Consider the following 19,349-nt stretch of genomic DNA (forward strand, 5'->3'; position numbering starts at 1 on the left):
TGGAGTGGGAGAAAGAGAGAACCAGAAGCCAATGCAATTGATATAAGACTAGTGTAATGTGGCTGGAAAAGTGCTCACCATGAAACATTATGGCTGCTGTATTTTTCTGCAGTTTCAGATGCCTCTTCAAGGGCATCACCACATTCTCTGCACACCACTGGAAAGAGCCACAAATCATCCCAAGGGTTCTGCTCTTAGCAACTCATGAACTGGCAGTCTGAATGCCGCTGCTCAGCAGTAGCTGGAGGTACAAACTGCAGGGAGATAAGGCACACTGAATAGGAATGAGCAGTTCAGTTGATAGTTGCTGGCCCCTATGAAAGCTTTCGGGTCAGATTGGCTCACATGGTCTGAGCAATCTGGAATCTATCACCAGAGAAGCTACAGATCAGCTGCCTCTCTCCATCTGCTTTGGCCTCCCACCACTGCCCTCAGCTATGGCTAGATCTGGTAATCTACAAAACTGGGATTACAACCTTCCAGGTGGAATGGAGAAGGCAAATAAAAAAAGGGGGGGCACCAAACAGCCCTAGCCCTATCTCCAAGAACCCTCACTAATATGATAATTTACAAGTAGTGCAGTCACAGTGGATCAATAAACTGACAAAAGACAATGGTGACCAATCTCAGCCTAAGATTAAAAAATGTGTTGATGTGCATTTGAATGGTGCTTCTGCTAATGTCCACAATCATATTCAAAGAGCTCTTTCCCAACCACAAAGTAATGCAAAACCACAACCACAATTCTGCTAGCCTTTTGCAGCCTACAGATGAGACAATATTAAGAGAGATGTCACTGTGGCATAGTGGTTAGAGTGTCAGACTAGGACCTGGGAGACCAGGGTTCAACTCCCCACTCAGCTGTGAAGCTCAGTTGGTGACCCTCGGCCAATTACTGGTCTCTCAGCCTAACCTACCTCACAGGGTTGTTGTGGGGATTAACTGAGGAAGGGAAGATCCACGTGTGCCACCTTGAGCTCAAAAAAGGTAGGATATAAATGCAACAAATAAGAGTGTTAGTAAGTTAAACCCATTTAATTCTCACTTACCCACCATGTGTTGGAATCGAAAGGGGTGGCGGTGAAGCATGAAGTGGAGGAAACAGACCTGTAGACAAAGTCATACTAGTTTAAATGTGTGGAGAAGGGGAAGTGAAGCTCTCAGCCCCCTTGCAAATGCTGCTATAATGCCTGGCAGAGCTGAAGGGCAGTGTGCTTTGAGCCTCTCCCATCAATCAAGAGCTGTGGGAAAGCTGTTCCTCCTGCCCCCCAAAAGAACATCACACCAAAGTGGAGGCCACCCTGGCCTCATTTCTCAGATGAAGAAGGAGCAGCACTTTTAGTGAGCTCACTTGCTGCCTCTAAAGGAAGATCCTTCACCTACCTCTGAAGCCTTCTCTTTCCTCACTGGTGTTTTTGCTTCAGAAGCAGATAATGTTGTTTCTTTGGCCACAGGATGGGGACAGAGCATGTCCCTTGAGCATACTCTTGTGCTCAGATCCTGCTTGTGGTTTTCTTACAGGCACCTGGTTGGCCACTGTGAGAACAGGTTGCCAGACAAGATGGGCCACTGGCCTGATCCAGCAGGCTCTTCCTAGAACTTCACAATGCCAATTAAAACCCTGGTACCATCTCCATCCTGCATCCTATGGTAATGTGTCGTAAAGCATACATCTGTCTCCGAACTTCATGTTTCATCTCCCAGCACCCCAACCAGCTGCTATCAATAATGCAAAGCAGGGAACACACAATGTGATAATATCAGCATATATTCACTACATATTAGTGAAGGCAGAGAGACTGGACTCAACAATGGACTTATGTCCTACCCATAATGTGCACTTCTGCACACCTGGGGTGTTGGCTATCCCACCTGCAGTTCCCAGGTAGCTTTCCTTCCAGGCGTCTACCACATCTACTTCTGTCTCAGGAACTTAGACCAGACACTTTCAGACCTCAGCCTTGCCTATTCCATTATTCTTTAAGGTGTTTCCCCAACCCATAACCATTACACATCAGTGAAGTTAAAGATTTCATAGGTTGGTGCCCAATGAAATCTATAACTTCTCTGATGTATAACGGTCTGCAACCCCTCTAGAGGGACAGTCCCCTCTAGATGGTTCTTGATTCCAGCTCCTATCAGCCCGACGTAGAACAGCTAATGGTCAGAGATGACAGAAGACTTAGTCAAGCAACATGTTGACAAGACCATATTTGATTGGCCACTAACTGGTGATTAGCTACATGTGTTCATCCAATTAAATGCTACCCAGATTTCTCTTCAAAGGCTTTAATTTGAAGTGCTCCAGAGTAGGCCAGATTGAATTTGCTACCCTTATGCTTAAACAGAAGTACTTACCTGGAACGGGAGCTGGGGGTGGCATACCTAGGCAATAACAGAATACTTGTTAAGCAGGTTTACAAATATGGTTTAGAGCAAGGGTGGAGAACCTGTGGCCCTATTGCTGGACCCATCAACTCCCATCAACCCCAGCAAATGCCACTAACAGTCAGGAGTGATGGGAATCCTGACCTTCTGTCTGTGGCCCAGTCCTTTCACTTTGCTACTGTGCACACAGGACAACCAGTGAGTGCTCTTTCAGGCATTTCCTGTAATCAACTGTCTATGGCTAAGCAGGTTTCAGACAGTGATGGTAGGGTCTACCTAGCTTTCTGGGACAGCCTTCTATACTAGCAGGCACCTACCTGGATGATGGCAAAGTGGTGGGGAAGAAGTAACTGGCATCCAAGGAAGGAAAAAACAAGATGGAGGTGAACCACCTACTGATGGTGGAGGACCCGTGGGTGGCACCAATGGCTGTTGTGGCCCTGGTTGCTGCAGTGACTTTGTGGGATGTGCCTTGCTCCCATTATCACCAAGTACCTTTAAAAGGAACATAAAACAGAAAAGGGATTGGTTAAAAAGAAAAAAGAAAACACCTGACCTCCCCGTTAATTGCAGCCAAACTGATTCCTGTACCAGGCCTTACACAAAGCACACATCCCACATGGGAGGACTGCATTGTGCCATTGGAGCACAGAAAAATGGCAGAATGTGTTCCTGGATGTGGAGTTGAGCTTAAATGGAATTCTGAACTTCTCCTTACTTTGCTTTTGAGTATGCGGACTGAATTTACCGTATCTTTCCATCTATAAGACGCCCCCTAGTTTTGGGGACTCAGATTTAAGAAAATGGGGGGAGATGGCCCCGTGTATAAGACACCCCCTAATTTTTGACTTTTTTTTTAAGGGAAAAAACCTAGTCTTGTACACGGAAAAATACGGTAATAAAAAGGGTATGCAATCAGCCCCAAAGGAGGCTCCTTTAGACGAAGGGTGTGATATAAATTTGAGAACCAGTGTGGTGGAGTGGTAGGACTAGGACCTGGGAGAGACCAGGGTTCAAATCCTCCCACTTGGTCATGAAGCTCTCACTAGGTGACTGTGGGGGCCAGTCACTGCCTCTCAGCCCCCCTACCTCACAGAGCTGTTATGGGGATTAAATGAGAAAGAACGCACCACCTTGAGTTCCTTGGAGAAAAAGGTGGGATATAAATGCAATAAATATATAAACAAACTAATCCACTTGTACTCAAAAGTGAGTTAGATAAGAAAGTGAAGTTCATTCAGTCTGGACAGATTTCTTACCTGAATTGAGTTTTCCTCTGAGCCATGCTTATCGCGACGCCTTCTTTCCACTCTTCTAATAGTGCCTGGCTCTCCACCTATCACATCAATGGTCACACTTAGCTTCCTGGTTAGAAAAGGGAGAGAAGCAACATCTCAGATTCAGCATAAACAGGTGACAGACAGATGGTCTGGTTGCACACTTGCACTCTCCCCCTCCTTCAGCTATGCAAACAGGGAAGAGATGGAAAGCTTTGCGATTTACCAACACGTAGGTCATATACTGCACCAAGCTCCACTGTATATAGACCCATGGCCCTTAGATCTTCCACAGGAAGGACTTGGGCATTCTTACCCAGTCTGAATGAATAAACAAACAAATAAACGAATGAATGAATGAATGGATGAATGAATGAATTCAAGTGCACAGTAAGATTCATGGTGGAAGCATGGCATCCCTAGCAGCCAATTAGGGAGGCCCAAAGACTTAACTGCAAAGCAGTTGGCCCAGACACACGAGCACCTCGTCTAATAACAAGGGTTAAGGTTTTCCCACACCTAAAGCTTTCGCTGAATGTTGTAGGGTTTTCACTGCCTTCTCTTGGGGTCTCCAGGGGAAAGAATAACACTTTAAGGCACAGGGTCAGGAACAAGTCGACAGGCATTTCCTGCTTGGCTTGGGAACTTTTGTTATTTTACTATGTCCCCCACAACTACATCCCCTTGGCTCCACCCAGAGGCAAAAGGCATGCTGTGTCTTGGCACAGTACTTGCGGCATTAGGCTACATTCCTTTCCCAGGAATGGGTAAATTCATGGAGGATAAGGCTATCAATAGCTACTTGCCATGATGGCTATGTTCTTATCCTCCCCCATCCTTAACTCCTGAGCTCCACCCCTTCATTTCCAGGCTGGACATTGTGCAACTCAGGTTAACCCTCAGGAACCCTGGTGACTTGAGGGGTTGGGGTTTTCTAAATCCTCCTCTCGGCGCTTTCTTTTCCTCCCCCTCATCTGAATATCACTCTTCTCTTCATGCCCTGCCCCAAACATAAAGAGCTCACAGTGATGCCTGGCCTCTGCTCCTTCTAAGGAAGGACAGAGTATGTAGAGTCTTATACATCCTGCTGCACGTTCACAGCATGGTGGGGCAGTTGCCAGCCCCCTGAAACAGATACGTTTGTGGGGAATCAGAAGATGATGGACCATAACTTCAAAGAAAGTAACCACAGTTATTTTAAAGTTAAAAATAACATAACCTACTTAGTGTACTTGAACTTGCAGATTAAAATATACAATGATACTTAAGCTGCTAAAACATTTTACACAGATTAAACTATTGCAGACTAACTAACTCTGACTCTGAGGCAGACAGAAGCACATCAAAACATAACCTGCTGCTCTGTGAAGACTGTTCAACTGACTGAACCAACTGTACCAACTGTCATAACTGCCTCAGACGTATGACATCACAGAGTTCTACAGCTCTTGCAATGATCCCTTTACCATATGCATTTTGGATACCAACATCCCACAGGTTGTGGCCACCCACCTGCCAAATTTGGCCTGTGAGGCGGATCCCAAAATGGATCTGGCCCATGGAACCTAAAAAGGTTCCCTGCCCCTGCAACAGGATCAAGCCTACACAAGAACAGCTTGGAGCCAACCTGGCATAACATAGCATTAAATTAATACAAGAAGCTTAAAAACAAAAAAAAGTGGTTGGTGTACCTGTTTGGGGGAGACCCGACTTTCACCTGCCCACCTACTGGGGCCGTAAGATCTGCTTTAAAATCTGGTTCTTTTTCTGAATTTCTAGTTCTTCCTTGTTGAACCTAAGCAAAAAATTATTTAAAAAATTAAAAACCAATAGCATAATACAGCCTTTGTTAGCCAAGGCACAAAAAAATTGAAGTTGGAAGTTTGCTTTGTTTATATAACCAAAGATGGCGGTTAAGGTAAAGGGACCCCTGACCATTAGGTCCAGTTGTGACCGACTCTGGGGTTGCGGTGCTCATCTCACTTTACTGGCCAAGAGAGCCGGCGTACAGCTTCCGGGTCATGTGGCCAGCATGACTAAGCCGCTTCTGGCGAACCAGAGCAGCGCACAGAAACGCCGTTTACCTTCCCGCCAGAGTGGTTCCTATTTATCTACTTGCACTTTGACATGCTTTTGAACTGCTAGGTTGGCAGGAGCAGGGACCGAGCAACGGGATCTCACCCCGTCGCGGGGATTCGAACCGCCAACCTTCTGATCAGCAAGCCCTAGGCTCTGTGGTTTAACCCACAGCGCCACCCGCGTCCCAAGATGGCAGTTACCTGCAGGGGAACTTTCACCAATCTGGATACTCTCCAAATGGTTTGAAGCATAGCTCCCATCAGCCTCTGTTGCTGTCCAGCAACATCTGGAGGGCCTCAGGTTGGGGGAGGCTATTTCCGAGTGTGTTTAAGAGTCAAAAGTAGCCACACACACACAGTGCAGCAACTCACCATTCCGAGTGTTGCTGCATGAGTCACTGATCTGAGCATGCCTGTAACTGAACTCCCCTCCCTGCAGTGACCCCTTCACAATTGCAAAGCCTTCTCAGGGTGTGGTGTGGGGAGAGAATCTGCACTGGGAAAGAGATAGGGATATAAAGAGCACTTAACCATTCTCCTCCCAATTATTTTTTTAGCATGAAATTCTCTCCAAGCTGCTTTTACCAAGTGGCTACTAAACCATGTACGGAAACTCGTCCTGGCAGCTGAAATGAATTTCTACATATATTGGTTGACTGACTGAGGAAGTGGCTGGAAGCAAACTCTGCAATAGTTTTTTGTTGCTTGAGGTTACCATCATTTGTATATATACATATTATATTTATTTACAGAATTGTGTCACAATGATTTTTTTATTTAAGATTAATAAAATTAATACATTTCATTTAAATATGTGTGTGTGTGTGTACACACACGTGCATATATGAATAAGCTAAGTACACCTGAGCTCTCTCTCTGTGTGTGTGTATCTCCAAGTAATATTAATAATAGTAATAATTTTATTTATACCCCGCCCATCTGGCTGTGTTTCCTCAGCCACTCTGGGCAGCTTACAGCATATATCGAAGCATACTAAAACATCAAACATTAAAAACTTCCAGATACAAGGCTGCCTTCAAATGGCTTCTAAAAGTCACATAGTTGTTTATTTCCTTGACATCTGATGGGAGGGTGTTCCACAGGAAGTCTGCCACTATTGAGAAGGCCTCTGCCTAGTTCCCTGTAACCTCACTTCTCGCAGGGAGGGAACTGCCAGAAGGCCCTCGGCGCTGGACCTCAGTGTCCGGGCTGGATGATGGAGGTGGAGACACTCCTTCAGGTATACAGGACCGAGGCTGTTTAGGGCTTTAAAGGTCAGCACCAACACTTTGAATTGTGCTCGGAAACGTACTGGGAGCCAATGAAGATCTTTCAGGACTGGAGCTATATGGTCTCGGCGGCCACTCCCAGACACTAGTCTAGCTGCCGCATTCTGGATTAATTGCAGTTTCCAAGTCACCTTCAAAGGTAGCCCCACGTAGAGCACATTGCAGTAGTCCAAGAGGGAGATGACCAGAGCATGCACCACTCTGGTGAGACAGCCTGCAGGCAGGTAGGTGGAGCTGGTAGACAGCTGCCATGGACACAGAATTGACCTGCGCCTCCATGGACAGCTGCGAGTCCAAAATGACTCCTAGGCTGCACACCTGGTCCTTCAGGGGCACAGTTACCCTATTCAGAATCAGGATGTCCCCCACACCTGCCCCCCCCCAAACAGTACTTCTGTATTGTCATGATTCCACCTCAATCTGTTAGCTGTCATCCATCCTCCAACCGCCTCCAGTACACCTAAGTTCCACCACTTACCTTGATCTGGTTTTCAGCGCTGACAGGGGCGGATGACTTCAAGCCAAGTTGAAACCAGCGCTGCTTTTCACAATAGACTTTCCATGTTTCCTCATTGAATAAATAATTGAAGTAATCAGAAAGGTCAGCACCTGGGAGGGAATGAATGAATGAATGAGGCAGGTTCCATATACCTAGTAGAACGAGATGGCAGAATCTCGAGGTGGGAGAATGCGTCATCCCACTTCAATCTGCAGTGGAGGACCTCATTTTAAAATGTGTTCCTATGTTTTAAAAACAGCAGAGCAATCTACACACGGAGAGAAAACTAGCATAGACAGAAGCTGCTGATACATTAATTCTCTACTTAATTTTCTACTTACAGAGGAGCATTCATAAATGCTCACTTGCTGTCCAAAGTTGTATTGTCTACTTTACCACTTCATTCTCCTGCATATGTAGATCATTTCAGACTCTGAGTCATAGAAAAATTAAAACAACCTCAAAAAAATTAGCTCTGGGGTTAACACAGCTGTGGTGCTCTTATATGTTGTGGTGGGATACAAAGGAAGTATCAAAATCTGGAACAATCTAGCAACCTCTGAGACAAAATGTATTTCATTACAGTAAATATCAGCATACTCATTAACAGACAACAGATAATCCCAGACAAAAACGGGTGAATTTCTGAGAACCAAGGCACAACATTCCACAGTTAGTGGTTGACCTGTGCTAATTTTCTAGAAAATGAGGTGATGGAACTCAACATGAACTTCTCCCTTGTTCTCTTATAATGGCAATGGCTATGGGGGGCTGGAACTGAGTTCCAGTGAGTTCCACCTGAAAAAAGTACTGGGTTGACCAGGACTAGTCTCTTAACTATGGACTGAAGTAGATTTGGAAACTGTGGTTATGAGACAATCCTAGATAAAGCAAACTTTGATAAAGCAGAATAAATCCATGCTGATGGGAGGGAGTATTTGAGTCCACTAAACCAAATTGTATTTGTAACAAGCTCCAAGGCGCATCAGTGAACGGCCCTGTCATGATTTAATTGCATTTGTCTAAAAAAAGGAGGACTACTTTAATTTGGGGGCATTAACCAAATCAGTCTGGGATCATCAGCATGTGAACATTGCCATCCTAACGTTTGACTATAGAAATCAATGCCCAAAGTATCTAACTTCTCTTATATAAGCAAATCACACAGAAGGAATTAAATAGCATTTCAGTTTCACAGCATTGCCTGATCCATTATTGCGCCAGAATTATATTTTTGGTGTTGTTCAGTTAAAAAAGAAGGGAGGAAATCCAAGCTGCAATGTAAAACGCCAGGGCTGCCAACTGATTTAAGGAATTGGTAATAGCCAACTACAGTGGTGCCCCGCAAGACGAACGCCTCGCAAAACGAAAAACTCGCAAGACGAAAGGTTTTTTCGTTTTCGAGTTGCTTCGCAAGACGAATTTCCCTATGGGCTTGCTTCGCAAGACGAAAACGTCTTGCAAGTTTGTTTCCTTTTTCGTAAAATCGTTAAAACCCAGGGTGCATTGCTGGAAGAGGTGCAGTTGCGACTTGACTTCGAGGAGCAACACATTGCACGCGGTGTGGTGGCCTTTTTGAGCTTTTTAAAGAGTTTGCTGAATTTTTGAAGCTTTTCCAAAACTTCTTTTGCAGCTGTTTGGTAAGTTAAACTTTTAAAACTTTTTTGGGGGTTTTTGGATTTTGGGTTGGGGTGTTTAGAATTCAAGGACTTGGTGTTGGGGAGAGGTTTGCAAGAATCTGGGAGCTTGTGTGGTTTTTTCTGCATTTTTATGATTTTCTGTGACCATTGGGCCATGTTGTTGTTTTTTTGAAAAAATTTTCTGGGTTTTGAATTTCTGTGTGCTGGGTGGCTGGGGGAACAGCTGGGGAGGGGTTTGCAAGAATCTGGAAGCTTGTTTGGTTTTTTTTTTAATTTTTATGGTTTTCTGTGACCATTGGGCCATGTTGGTTTTTTTAAAAAAAAATTCTGGGTTTTGAATTTCTGTGTGCTGGGTGGCTGGGGGAACAGCTGGGGAGGGGTTTGCAAGAATCTGGAAGCTTGTGTGGTTTTTTTGGGGGGGGGTTTAATTTTTATGGTTTTCTGTGACCATTGGGCCATGTTGGTTTTTTTTGAAAAAATTTCTGGGTTTGAATTTCTGTGTGCTGGGTGGATGGGGGAACAGTTGAGGAGGGGTTTGCAACAGTTGGGGAGGGGTTTGCAACAGTTGGGGAGGGGCTGGGGGAACAGTTGAGGTTTTTGAAGACTTTGGTGATTTTTAAAGCTTTCCCAAAACTTCTTTTACAGCCATTTGAGGATTTTGAAGACTTTGGTGATTTGAAGCCATTTCGTAAGTTAAACTTTTAAAACTTTTTTGGGGGGTTTTGGATTTTGGGTTGGGTGTTTGGAATTCAAGGACTTGGTTCTGGGTTTGAATTGCTGATTGTTTTTTTCTTTTTCTGAGTTTACGAAGGTAACAGCTGTGCTGCCATGGGACCCAAGAAGACTGCTGCTGCTGCGGAGGCCGGCAAGAGGAAGAAGGAGAAGGTGACGCTGGAAATGAAGGAGGAGATCATCTGGAAGCACGACGGTGGAATGCATGTGACGAACCTCGCCAGGGAGTACGGCAGGAACCCATCGACCATCGGGACCATCCTGAAGATGAGGGAGAAGATCCTTGCGACTGATGCAGCCAAGGGAGTCACCAGGATCGTGAAGAACCGCCCAGCTGTTCTGGAGGAGGTGGAGAAGTTGCTGCTCATCTGGTTAGAAGAGAAGCAGCGTGCAGGGGACACAGTGACTGAGGCCGTCATTTGTGAGAAGGCCAAGGCCTTGCACGCAGACCTCATCCGGGAACAGCCAGGAACCTCAGGCGAGCCAGAAGTCTTCAAGGCAAGCAGAGGCTGGTTTGACCGGTTCAAGGCAAGATCTGGAATCCACAGCGTGGTCAGGCATGGAGAGGCTGCCAGTTCTGATGTTCCTGCGGCTGTAGACTTTGCCTTGGAGTTCCTGGAGGCTGTGAAGACAGAGGGCTACGTTCCACAGCAGGTCTTCAACTGCGACGAGACCGGGCTGTTTTGGAAGAGGATGCCCAAAAGGACTTTCATCACACAGGAGGAGGCCAAGTTGCCTGGCCACAAGCCCATGAAGGACTGCCTGACCCTGCTCTTCTGTGCCAACGCAAGCGGCGACCTGAAGATCAAGCCCCTGCTGGTGTACCACTCGGAGAACCCACGGGCCTTCAAGAAACACAAGGTCGACAAGGAGCGGCTGAGTGTCATGTGGCGATCCAACAGCAAGGCTTGGGTCACACGTGTGCTGTTTGTGGACTGGGTCAATCTTGCTTTTGGCCCTGCTGTCAAACAGTACCTGCTGGACAACGACCTGCCGCTGAAGGCTTTGCGTCTGATGGACAATGCTCCTGCTCATCCTAAAGGCCTTGAGGTGGACTTGTTGGAGGAGTTCAGCTTCATCAACATCATGTTCCTGCCGCCTAACACCACGCCACTGCTCCAGCCGATGGATCAGCAGGTCATCGCCAATTTCAAAAAACTCTACACCAAGGAGCTTTTCAGGCGATGCTTCAAGGTGACTGATTGCACCACCATCACCCTGCGGGAATTCTGGAAGGACCACTTCGACATCGTCACCTGCTTGAAGATGATCACCACGGCCTGGAACGGGATCAGCCAGAGAAATTTGAATTGCGCTTGGCGCAGCCTGTGGCCGGACTGTGTGGCACCAAGTGACTCTGATGCACCAGAGTCAACAGTGGTGCAGGACATTGTTGCCTTGGGGAGGACCATGGGCCTGGAGGTCACAGAGGAGGATGTCTGCGAGCTGGTGGAGGAGCACGACCACGAGCTGACCACCCAGGAGCTGGTTGAACTGCAGGCAGAGGTTGCGCAGGAGCAGGCCTCGCTGGAAGAGGAGGAAGCAACTGAGGAACGGCCGTCCTCCAAAGAACTGAGGGACATTTGCCAGAAGTGGAAGGAGGTGCAGGCTTTTGCAGAGCGGCACCACCCTAACAAGCACGTGGCACATGACCAAGCGAACACTTTTGATACGACGGTCATGTTGCCTCTCAGGGAGCTGCTGAAAAGGCAGATGAAGCAGCAGACCATGGACAGGTTCCTCAGCAAGAAGCAAAGAGTGGAAGAGGAACCTTCTTCGAGTGGTCCCCCAGAGTCTTAGAAAATGTATGTACAGTACACTTTGTTGATTTTTAAATGTTTTTCTGTCATGTTTGGAAACTTAATTTATTGTTCCTTCAATTTTTGATATGCTCTTTAAAGTATGTGTGACTTTAAAGAGCAGTCAATAAACTATTGTTGTACCAAATTTGGCTTTGATTGGACTTTTTTTGACCATAGGAATGCATTAATTGAATTTCAATGCATTCCTATGGGAAACCGTGCTTCGCAAGACGAAAAATTCGCTAGACGAAAAAACTCGCGGAATGAATTAATTTCGTCTTGCGAGGCACCACTGTACACTTGAATATATTTTGTAGACTAGCATAGCCCCAATTTAGATATCTTTCTGATATAAGTTAGGAAGTGAAAGACAAACCAATTAGTCAGTGTCACAAGGAAAAGCTATCTCTAATATTTGCTTCTGTGAGGGAAAAGCCTGGTTTCTTGCTGCTCCATTTGCCTTGTGGGAGCCAAAACACAACCTAAATCAACAAAATGATTCAGACTGTCACAGAAAGATTGGGGTGGGGGTAGGAATCTGGGCAGTAACTGTCCACCTTCATCTGATCTCAGTGGAGTGTTAATCTTCACCTGGTAAGTATGCCACACTTCTGATTTGCTGGAAACTGCCTGCCAAATGGGGGTCCTGAGCCCCTTATAAATGGACTATGCTATGTATCCTTTGTTCTCTCACATCAGGATCCACCCCACCCCCACCAGATAATCCTGCAACTGACCATCCTTGCTACTCACCTGATCCCAAGTAGAAAGTTTAGGATGAGATAAATTAGAACCACAGATGCTCCTTTTAGTTTTCCTTATTCTGCTGGGTCCTGTTGACATCTTCATTTCCCTATCTGACTTTTAGAAGACATCTGTGCAATCCCCACGTAAATGTTTGAGTGAGGGTCCCAAGATCTCCCTCCTGACTTATGTTATAGAGGAGGAAACCAGACAGCTGAGCCATAACTGGCCTACTCTACAAGACAGTTATGCAAGGAAGGGCAGAAACAAACTTTGCTGAGCCTCTTGCTTCCATTACAGCTTTTTCATTCTCTAGTCTAGTAACACACCAGAACCAAAACAGCCTCCATAAGGAAATATGTATGTCCTTAAAAGTTCCACTGATTAAAACTGGCTTCCCCTCATTAATCAACTAAAGGTTTAGTGGATTTGATGTAATGATTAGAGCTTGGACACCTAATCAATTATCCAGTTATAACACTGCTGCTGCAATGCTTTCTGCAACACACGTCAGTGAAACATTCTCCTCAGGAGCAAATATTCCTGAGGGTCTTTTGATTTAGTCAAGACTTCCATAAATTAAAGTAACTGGAAGCTTTAAAAATGTGTTCAAGCTACTTCAAGATCATATCTGATACCACTACACTTTGGCAGATGAGTTTCACCAGTTACACTGTCTACCAAATTTAACCCTTTCACCAGCCTCCCAAGGTTAATTAACTTGCTCAGATCCCTGGTCTGTACCCTTCACACTTAAATCCAGTGAAGAGAGGGAAAATTCAGAGAGGAGCTTCAGTTTATTATACAATGGTGCCATTCTAGTTCTGGGATTTTAATGATTCAGCCAGCCAAATTTCCCACCCAGCAATTGTCCAAGAGGCTCATCTTTAACTTTTCACTTAAAAAATCCAGTTTCACAACCGTCTGAAAGAATCCCCCCCCTCTTTTTCCTTATCCCTGCTATCCTCTGTGTTATGTAGTGTAGTTTCACCCTGGGCCAACAGGGGGATACTGTATATAGTTTTCACTCAGGTCTGTAGATAGTTTTCACTCAGGTCCGCGGCAGTTATTTTAGGCGGGAACTCTGGGCTGTTGTGGTTACAATGTTGACAGCCGGCTGCCTATAAATACAGGCCGGCTGAGCTGTTCGCAGTTAGTTCTATTCCAGCTTACCATAATAAAGAGCTACTTGAAGAAATCGCTGTGCCGGCTGCTATGTCAACCCACCACCTAACACTGGCGACGAGGATGGGATTGATGGACATCAGAGCACAGCCAGATGCGGCCAGCCTCTGAACTGAGCTGAATCACTGAGCTGAATCACAGAGCGAAATCACTGAGCGAAATCACTGGGCAGAACCAATTCAGAGCTGACTGTTCTGGCTAGAGCACTGTGTTCCATCCATCGCCCTTCACGCCGGCATCGGAATCATGGCTTCACTTGTGCCTCTACCGCCGTTTGCGCCAGCCTCTGAATCATGGGACTCCTACCTCGCTCGGTTCGACTGCTACCTCCAAGCCAACGAGCTGACAGAAGTATCACAGGAGCGGAAGCGGGGCCTATTCCTCAGCCTCTGTGGGCCTGAGGTGTTTGAGACGGCCCGAGCGTTGGTTGCGCCTGAAGCAGTCCAGGCAACACCATGGGACACGATCCAAGAGAAGCTCCGCAACCACTACGCACCAAAGCCATCCAAGATTGCTGCCCGCCATGCGTTCTACCACCGGAACCAGGCAGAGGGGGAGTCAATCAACAACTACACCACCGCCCTGCGACAGGCTGCAATGCACTGTGAGTTCCGAGACTTAGACGATGCCCTGATGGATCGAATCGTCTGCGGGGTCCGGGACATCCATCTGCAACGGCGCCTCCTAGCCAAGCCAGACCTCACGCTACAGAAAGCCATTGAGGAGGCTGTGGCCTCAGAAGCTGCTGAACGCTCCGCCCAGGAGATCCGCAAGTCCAGCAGCCCGCGTCTTGCTAGGGAGCCAGTTCCGGTGCATCATGAAAAGGCCAGCAGTGAGGAGGCATCCTCCAGTGAAGACGATGACGTGCACCAGACAAAGCGGGAGCGCAGGAAGTTCCAACAGAAGTCCAAGGGCCAACCGGAATGTGCTGGCTGCGGAGGCAACCATTCCCGTGCCAAGTGTCGATTCAGAGACGCCATCTGTAGGAAGTGTTCCAGAAGGGGCCACATCGCTAAGGTCTGCCGATCGGCTCCGTCTGACACCCCCCCTTCATCGACTCGCAAGTCCAAGTCTTCACTCCAGTCTGCCAAGGAAAGTTGTTTCGCTCTCACCAACTGCCGCTGCCCGTCTGGAACCACGATTGGCCAAACCGACTCGCCTACGCGACGCAAGCTGAACGTCACGGTGCTCATTGAAGGAGCTCCATGTGACATGGAGATCGACACCGGGTCTGCCCTGTCCATCGTGTCATGGAGCACCATCAAAAGACTGGTACCCAGAGTGTCCAAAAGGCAACTCGACTCTCACCGCGTACACCTGAGAGACTACCAGGGAAACGACATTCCCGTGGTAGGCGTTGGCCGGTTCCGGATCGCCTTCAAGGATTTTTCGGGCCTGCTCCGGTTGGTGGTGGTCGAAGGTCAGCGGCCAAGCCTCCTAGGGCTAGACTGGTTTGATGCCCTCGGCCTGGAAGTCACCGGCATCAACTGCATCTCTAACGCAGAGACTGAGGGTCTGGTCAAAGACTTTGCCGAGGTTTTTGACGGCACCTTGGGCCAATATACAGGTACGCCCATCTCCTTTAGCCTTGATCCACAAGTCGCCCCTATCAAGCTAAAGCCACGCCGGGTTCCCTTTGCTCTCAAGGCTAAGGTGGATGAACAACTGGACAAACTGATCGCCCAAGGAGTTTTGGAGCCGGTTGACCACGCAAAGTGGGAAACCCCCATCGTCACGCCTGTCAAGCCAGATGGGTCGGTGAGAATCTGCGCTGACTACAAGTGCACGATCAACAAGGCACTTCAGCAGCACGCTTATCCGGTTCCTGTTGTCCAACACCTGCTGCATTCCCTGGGTGAGGGTAAGGTCTTCGCTAAGCTGGACCTTGCCCAAGCCTATCAACAACTGCCAGTCGATGATGCCACTGCTGAAGCCCAGACGATCGTCACCCACCGGGGGGCTTTCCGTTGCCGCCGGTTGCAGTTCGGGGTGAGTGTGGCTCCTGGCATCTTCCAAAGCCTTATGGAGCGTCTCCTGCAAGGGCTTCCGGGCGTGGTACCATATTTTGATGACGTCTTGGTGTCTGCAGACTCACACCAGCAGCTGTTCGAGCGCCTCCGTGCCGTGCTGACCAGGTTCCAGGAGGCCGGGCTCAAGGTAAAGAGGGAGAAGTGCCAGATCGCCGTTCCACAGGTAGAGTTCCTGGGCTATCTTATCGATGCCTCCGGTCTTCATCCAACCACATCCAAGATCCGCGCTATCCAGCAGGCCCCCACCCCAAAGAACAAAACGGAGTTGCAGGCATTCCTGGGGCTGCTGAACTTTTATAACATGTTCCTGCCCCACAAAGCCACAGTGGCTGAGCCTCTTCACCGACTCCTTAGCACTAAGACGCCTTGGGCCTGGGGTCATCGGGAGACGGCGGCCTTCAACGCGGTCAAGGCTCTCCTTTCTTCAGACAGTGTGCTGGTACAGTACAGTGAATCCAGGCCGCTGGTCCTTGCCTGCGACGCCTCACCTTTTGGCATCGGTGCTGTCCTTAGTCACCGTTTTCCAGATGGAAGAGAAGCACCGCTCGCCTACTTTTCCAGGACACTATCTCCGACGGAATGGAATTACAGCCAGCTCGACAAGGAGGCATTGGCACTTGTGGCTGGAGTGAAGAGGTTCCATGAATACCTCTATGGCAGGACTTTTGACCTCATCACTGACCACAAGCCACTCCTGGGCCTCCTCGCCGGTGATCGTCCAACTCCACCGGTCCTCTCACCACGCATGCTGCGATGGACTGCTTTCCTGGCTGCCTACCACTACCGGCTCATCCATCGCCCGGGGAAATCGATGGGCCATGCCGACGCCCTCAGCCGTTGCCCTCTTCCAGCATTTGTGGAAGACCCGGCTCCAGCTTCATCGCTCCTTCTGATTGAGGATCTTCCGGCAGCGCCTGTATCGGCTGCCACTGTGGCCTCCGCATCTGCCCAGGATCGCACCATCAGCCGGGTGCTCAACTGGGTGTGGAGGGGGTGGCCACAAGGGCCTTTTGCATCGGAGTTCCAGCCCTTCGCAACCAGACAACATGAACTCTCAGCTCATCGTGGCTGCCTGCTGTGGGGAGACCGCGTCGTGATTCCCCAGGGACTCCGTCAGCGCGTCCTGGAGGCTCTGCACGTTGGCCACCCGGGAATTGTCAAAATGAAGGCGTTGGCTCAGTGTTACGTCTGGTGGCCTAATATGGACGATGCCATCACTGCCTGGGTGTCCGCCTGTCAAGCGTGCCAGGAGTCGAGGCCTGCACCACCGGCAGCTAAGGGACACACCTGGGAGACGCCAAAGACACCCTGGTCGAGGGTGCACATCGATCTGGCTGGCCCCTTTCACGGCCGGACCTTTATGGTAGTGGTGGACGCCTATTCCAAATGGCTGGAGGTCGCCCTGATGCCCTCCACCACTACCGAAGCTGTCATCCGGGTGCTGCGAGGCCTGTTTGCAACACATGGGTGTCCTGATGTCCTTGTCTCTGACAACGGACCGCAGTTCACGTCAGGCACGTTTGAGCGGTATCTTTTGGGACTGGGCATCCGCCATGCCCTAACGGCACCTTTTCATCCATCCAGCAACGGGCAAGCGGAAAGAATGGTGCGCTCGACAAAAGAGGCACTGGCGCGCCTGGACCGGGGAGACTGGCATGAGCGGGTCGCCGAATACTTGTTCGTGCAACACATCACCCCTCATGCAGCCACAGGGAGGAGTCCTGCTGAACTGCTTATGGGCCGCCGCCTCAGGTCACCGCTCGACCGGCTACACCCAGACTTTGCCGTGGCTGAACCCCCAGGCTGTGCCAACGCACCACGGTCATTTGTCCCAGGAAACCAGGTCTTTGCCCGGAACTATGTGGGGGACATCCCTTGGGTGCCAGCCACAGTAGTGGGAGTCACTGGACCTCGCTCGTACCAGGTGGCACTCGAAGACGGACGCTTGTGGCGACGGCACATAGACCAGCTTAGGCGCAGGGTTGGGGACTTGGACACTACCGAGGTGCCCCCAACTGCGCTTGCGGCTCCAGAAGAGACACGTACAGATGGCGAGGCCCCACCTACACCTCCCTCACAAACTGCCAGCGTGGAGCCGAACCAAGCCGTTTCAGAACAGACTCAGACCACTCCACTTGCGGAGGCTCCACCCACAGCAGCGGATCCAGGGGAGTTGGTTCCAACGCCACCTAGGGTCGCACCACAACCTCAGCGAGAACTGTGTGGCCCTCCGGACTTGGCTACCAGTCCCCGGCGGTCTGGCAGAGTTTCCAAGCGCCCAACTTATTTAAAGGACTATGTTGTTGGACAGGTATCACTGTTGGTCTAAGTATGGGAAATGTAACCGATATGCTTTTGTGCTTAATTGAACCATTACGCGTAGTGCTGTATATAAGGAAACCATTACGATTGTAACTAACGCCTTATCTCGGTGGGGAGGGGTGTTATGTAGTGTAGTTTCACCCTGGGCCAACAGGGGGATACTGTATATAGTTTTCACTCAGGTCTGTAGATAGTTTTCACTCAGGTCCGCGGCAGTTATTTTAGGCGGGAACTCTGGGCTGTTGTGGTTACAATGTTGACAGCCGGCTGCCTATAAATACAGGCCGGCTGAGCTGTTCGCAGTTAGTTCTATTCCAGCTTACCATAATAAAGAGCTACTTGAAGAAATCGCTGTGCCGGCTGCTATGTCAACCCACCACCTAACACTCTGCAAAATGTTTCACTTATTTGAGTCTACACCAGGCAAAGGCAGCTTTGAGAGATTCATAGGGGGAAAGACCACTTTCTGTTGTCTCTCTCAACGGTCTTGCCAGGGCTAGGAAACTACTTCCTGAAAGTTTGTCCCAAGCACATGAGTATATTTAATTAGTAAATTGGGAGCACTTCAACAGCCAGTATGCTTGTGACAATTTTATTTATTCATTGCATTTATATCCCACATTTTTTCTCCAAGGAGCTCAAAGTGTATTGTACATGGTGCTGGGAAATAACTAGGGAATAACAGTTAATCCTGAAGTCCCAACAGCTGACTACCTAAATTCAAAAAAAGGATAGGGCTTGACTCACTGTCTAGCCCAAAGAGCCCCCAGTAGAGTTTAAAACTAAAATATATGTGCAGCGTTTGCAAAGGATGGGCAATATAGGCTGTTAGACCTTTAAATGTACCAGTATTAAGCACTGACAATTGTGCTCCCCCACCTCTACCCCTCTAGGAGTGAAGAGACCACAACCTTAAGTAAGTTTAAATGTTTTACTTACAATAATCAGAGGTCTCATTCATGCATCGTTCAATGCTACAGCAGAAACAACACAGGTAATGTATTCTTGGTTACAAAATACAGAAGTTGACCTCAAACACACAGACTGAGTCTGGAGCCCCAGCCTCAGATGTCTGCTCAGTTACATGGTTCAAAGAGAAGACAGAGAGAGAGAAGAACAGGAAATAACCCTTGCATCCTCCCTCCCCAATGGTGAGGTGTCATGACCAATCTGAGTCTTCTCTAGCAATTAAGAACTCTGTGATCCTTAACCCCTTTCTTACTGGGAATTATACAGTTATGTTTGGCTGCATAAATCTCCCACACATGGTTCTCCCCCTCCTCATCCAATCCCCACAACAATTCAGTAAAGTAGCTTAGGCTAAGAGGAGTGACTGGCCCAAGGTTACCCAGTGAGCCTTCAT

General features: G+C 48.4%; 2 protein-coding genes across 17 annotated transcripts in view; one reads left to right on the forward strand and one right to left on the reverse strand.

Annotated features, from left to right (window-relative positions):
• LOC308467995 (tigger transposable element-derived protein 1-like) overlaps nt 1-11,766 on the forward strand; it is a 147,924-nt gene extending 136,158 nt beyond the window's left edge. The window contains exon 2 of the mRNA XM_080989859.1: nt 11,673-11,766. Within this exon, the coding sequence (XP_080845985.1) occupies nt 11,673-11,731 (59 nt within the window). The 3' untranslated portion in view covers nt 11,732-11,766. The remainder of the gene's footprint in view (nt 1-11,672) is intronic.
• LOC308468015 (pre-mRNA 3'-end-processing factor FIP1-like) overlaps nt 1-19,349 on the reverse strand; it is a 28,055-nt gene that overhangs the window by 7,972 nt on the left and 734 nt on the right. For 2 of the 16 annotated variants that reach the window (XR_013981406.1, XR_013981407.1), the window contains exons 1-8: nt 7,804-8,363; nt 7,511-7,773; nt 5,357-5,460; nt 3,892-3,986; nt 3,648-3,757; nt 2,706-2,883; nt 2,359-2,385; nt 1,050-1,107 (exon numbers count right to left, since the gene is read on the reverse strand). Coding sequence is in view for 14 of the 16 variants with exons in the window: in XM_080989906.1 (XP_080846032.1) it covers nt 1,050-1,107; nt 2,359-2,385; nt 2,706-2,883; nt 3,648-3,757; nt 3,892-3,986; nt 5,357-5,460; nt 7,511-7,729 (791 nt within the window). In the remaining 2 variants the exon portion in view is untranslated. Of the gene's footprint in view, nt 1-1,049; nt 1,108-2,358; nt 2,386-2,705; nt 2,884-3,647; nt 3,758-3,891; nt 3,987-5,356; nt 5,461-5,944; nt 6,056-6,115; nt 6,242-7,510; nt 7,774-7,803; nt 8,860-18,925; nt 18,961-19,349 lie in introns of those variants that run through there. The other 14 variants (XM_080989919.1, XM_080989911.1, XM_080989912.1 and 11 more) reach the window with 12 other exon arrangements.

Source organism: Podarcis pityusensis, assembly GCF_964106645.2.
Source record: "Podarcis pityusensis genome assembly, chromosome: Z".
Classification (NCBI taxonomy): domain Eukaryota; kingdom Metazoa; phylum Chordata; class Lepidosauria; order Squamata; family Lacertidae; genus Podarcis; species Podarcis pityusensis.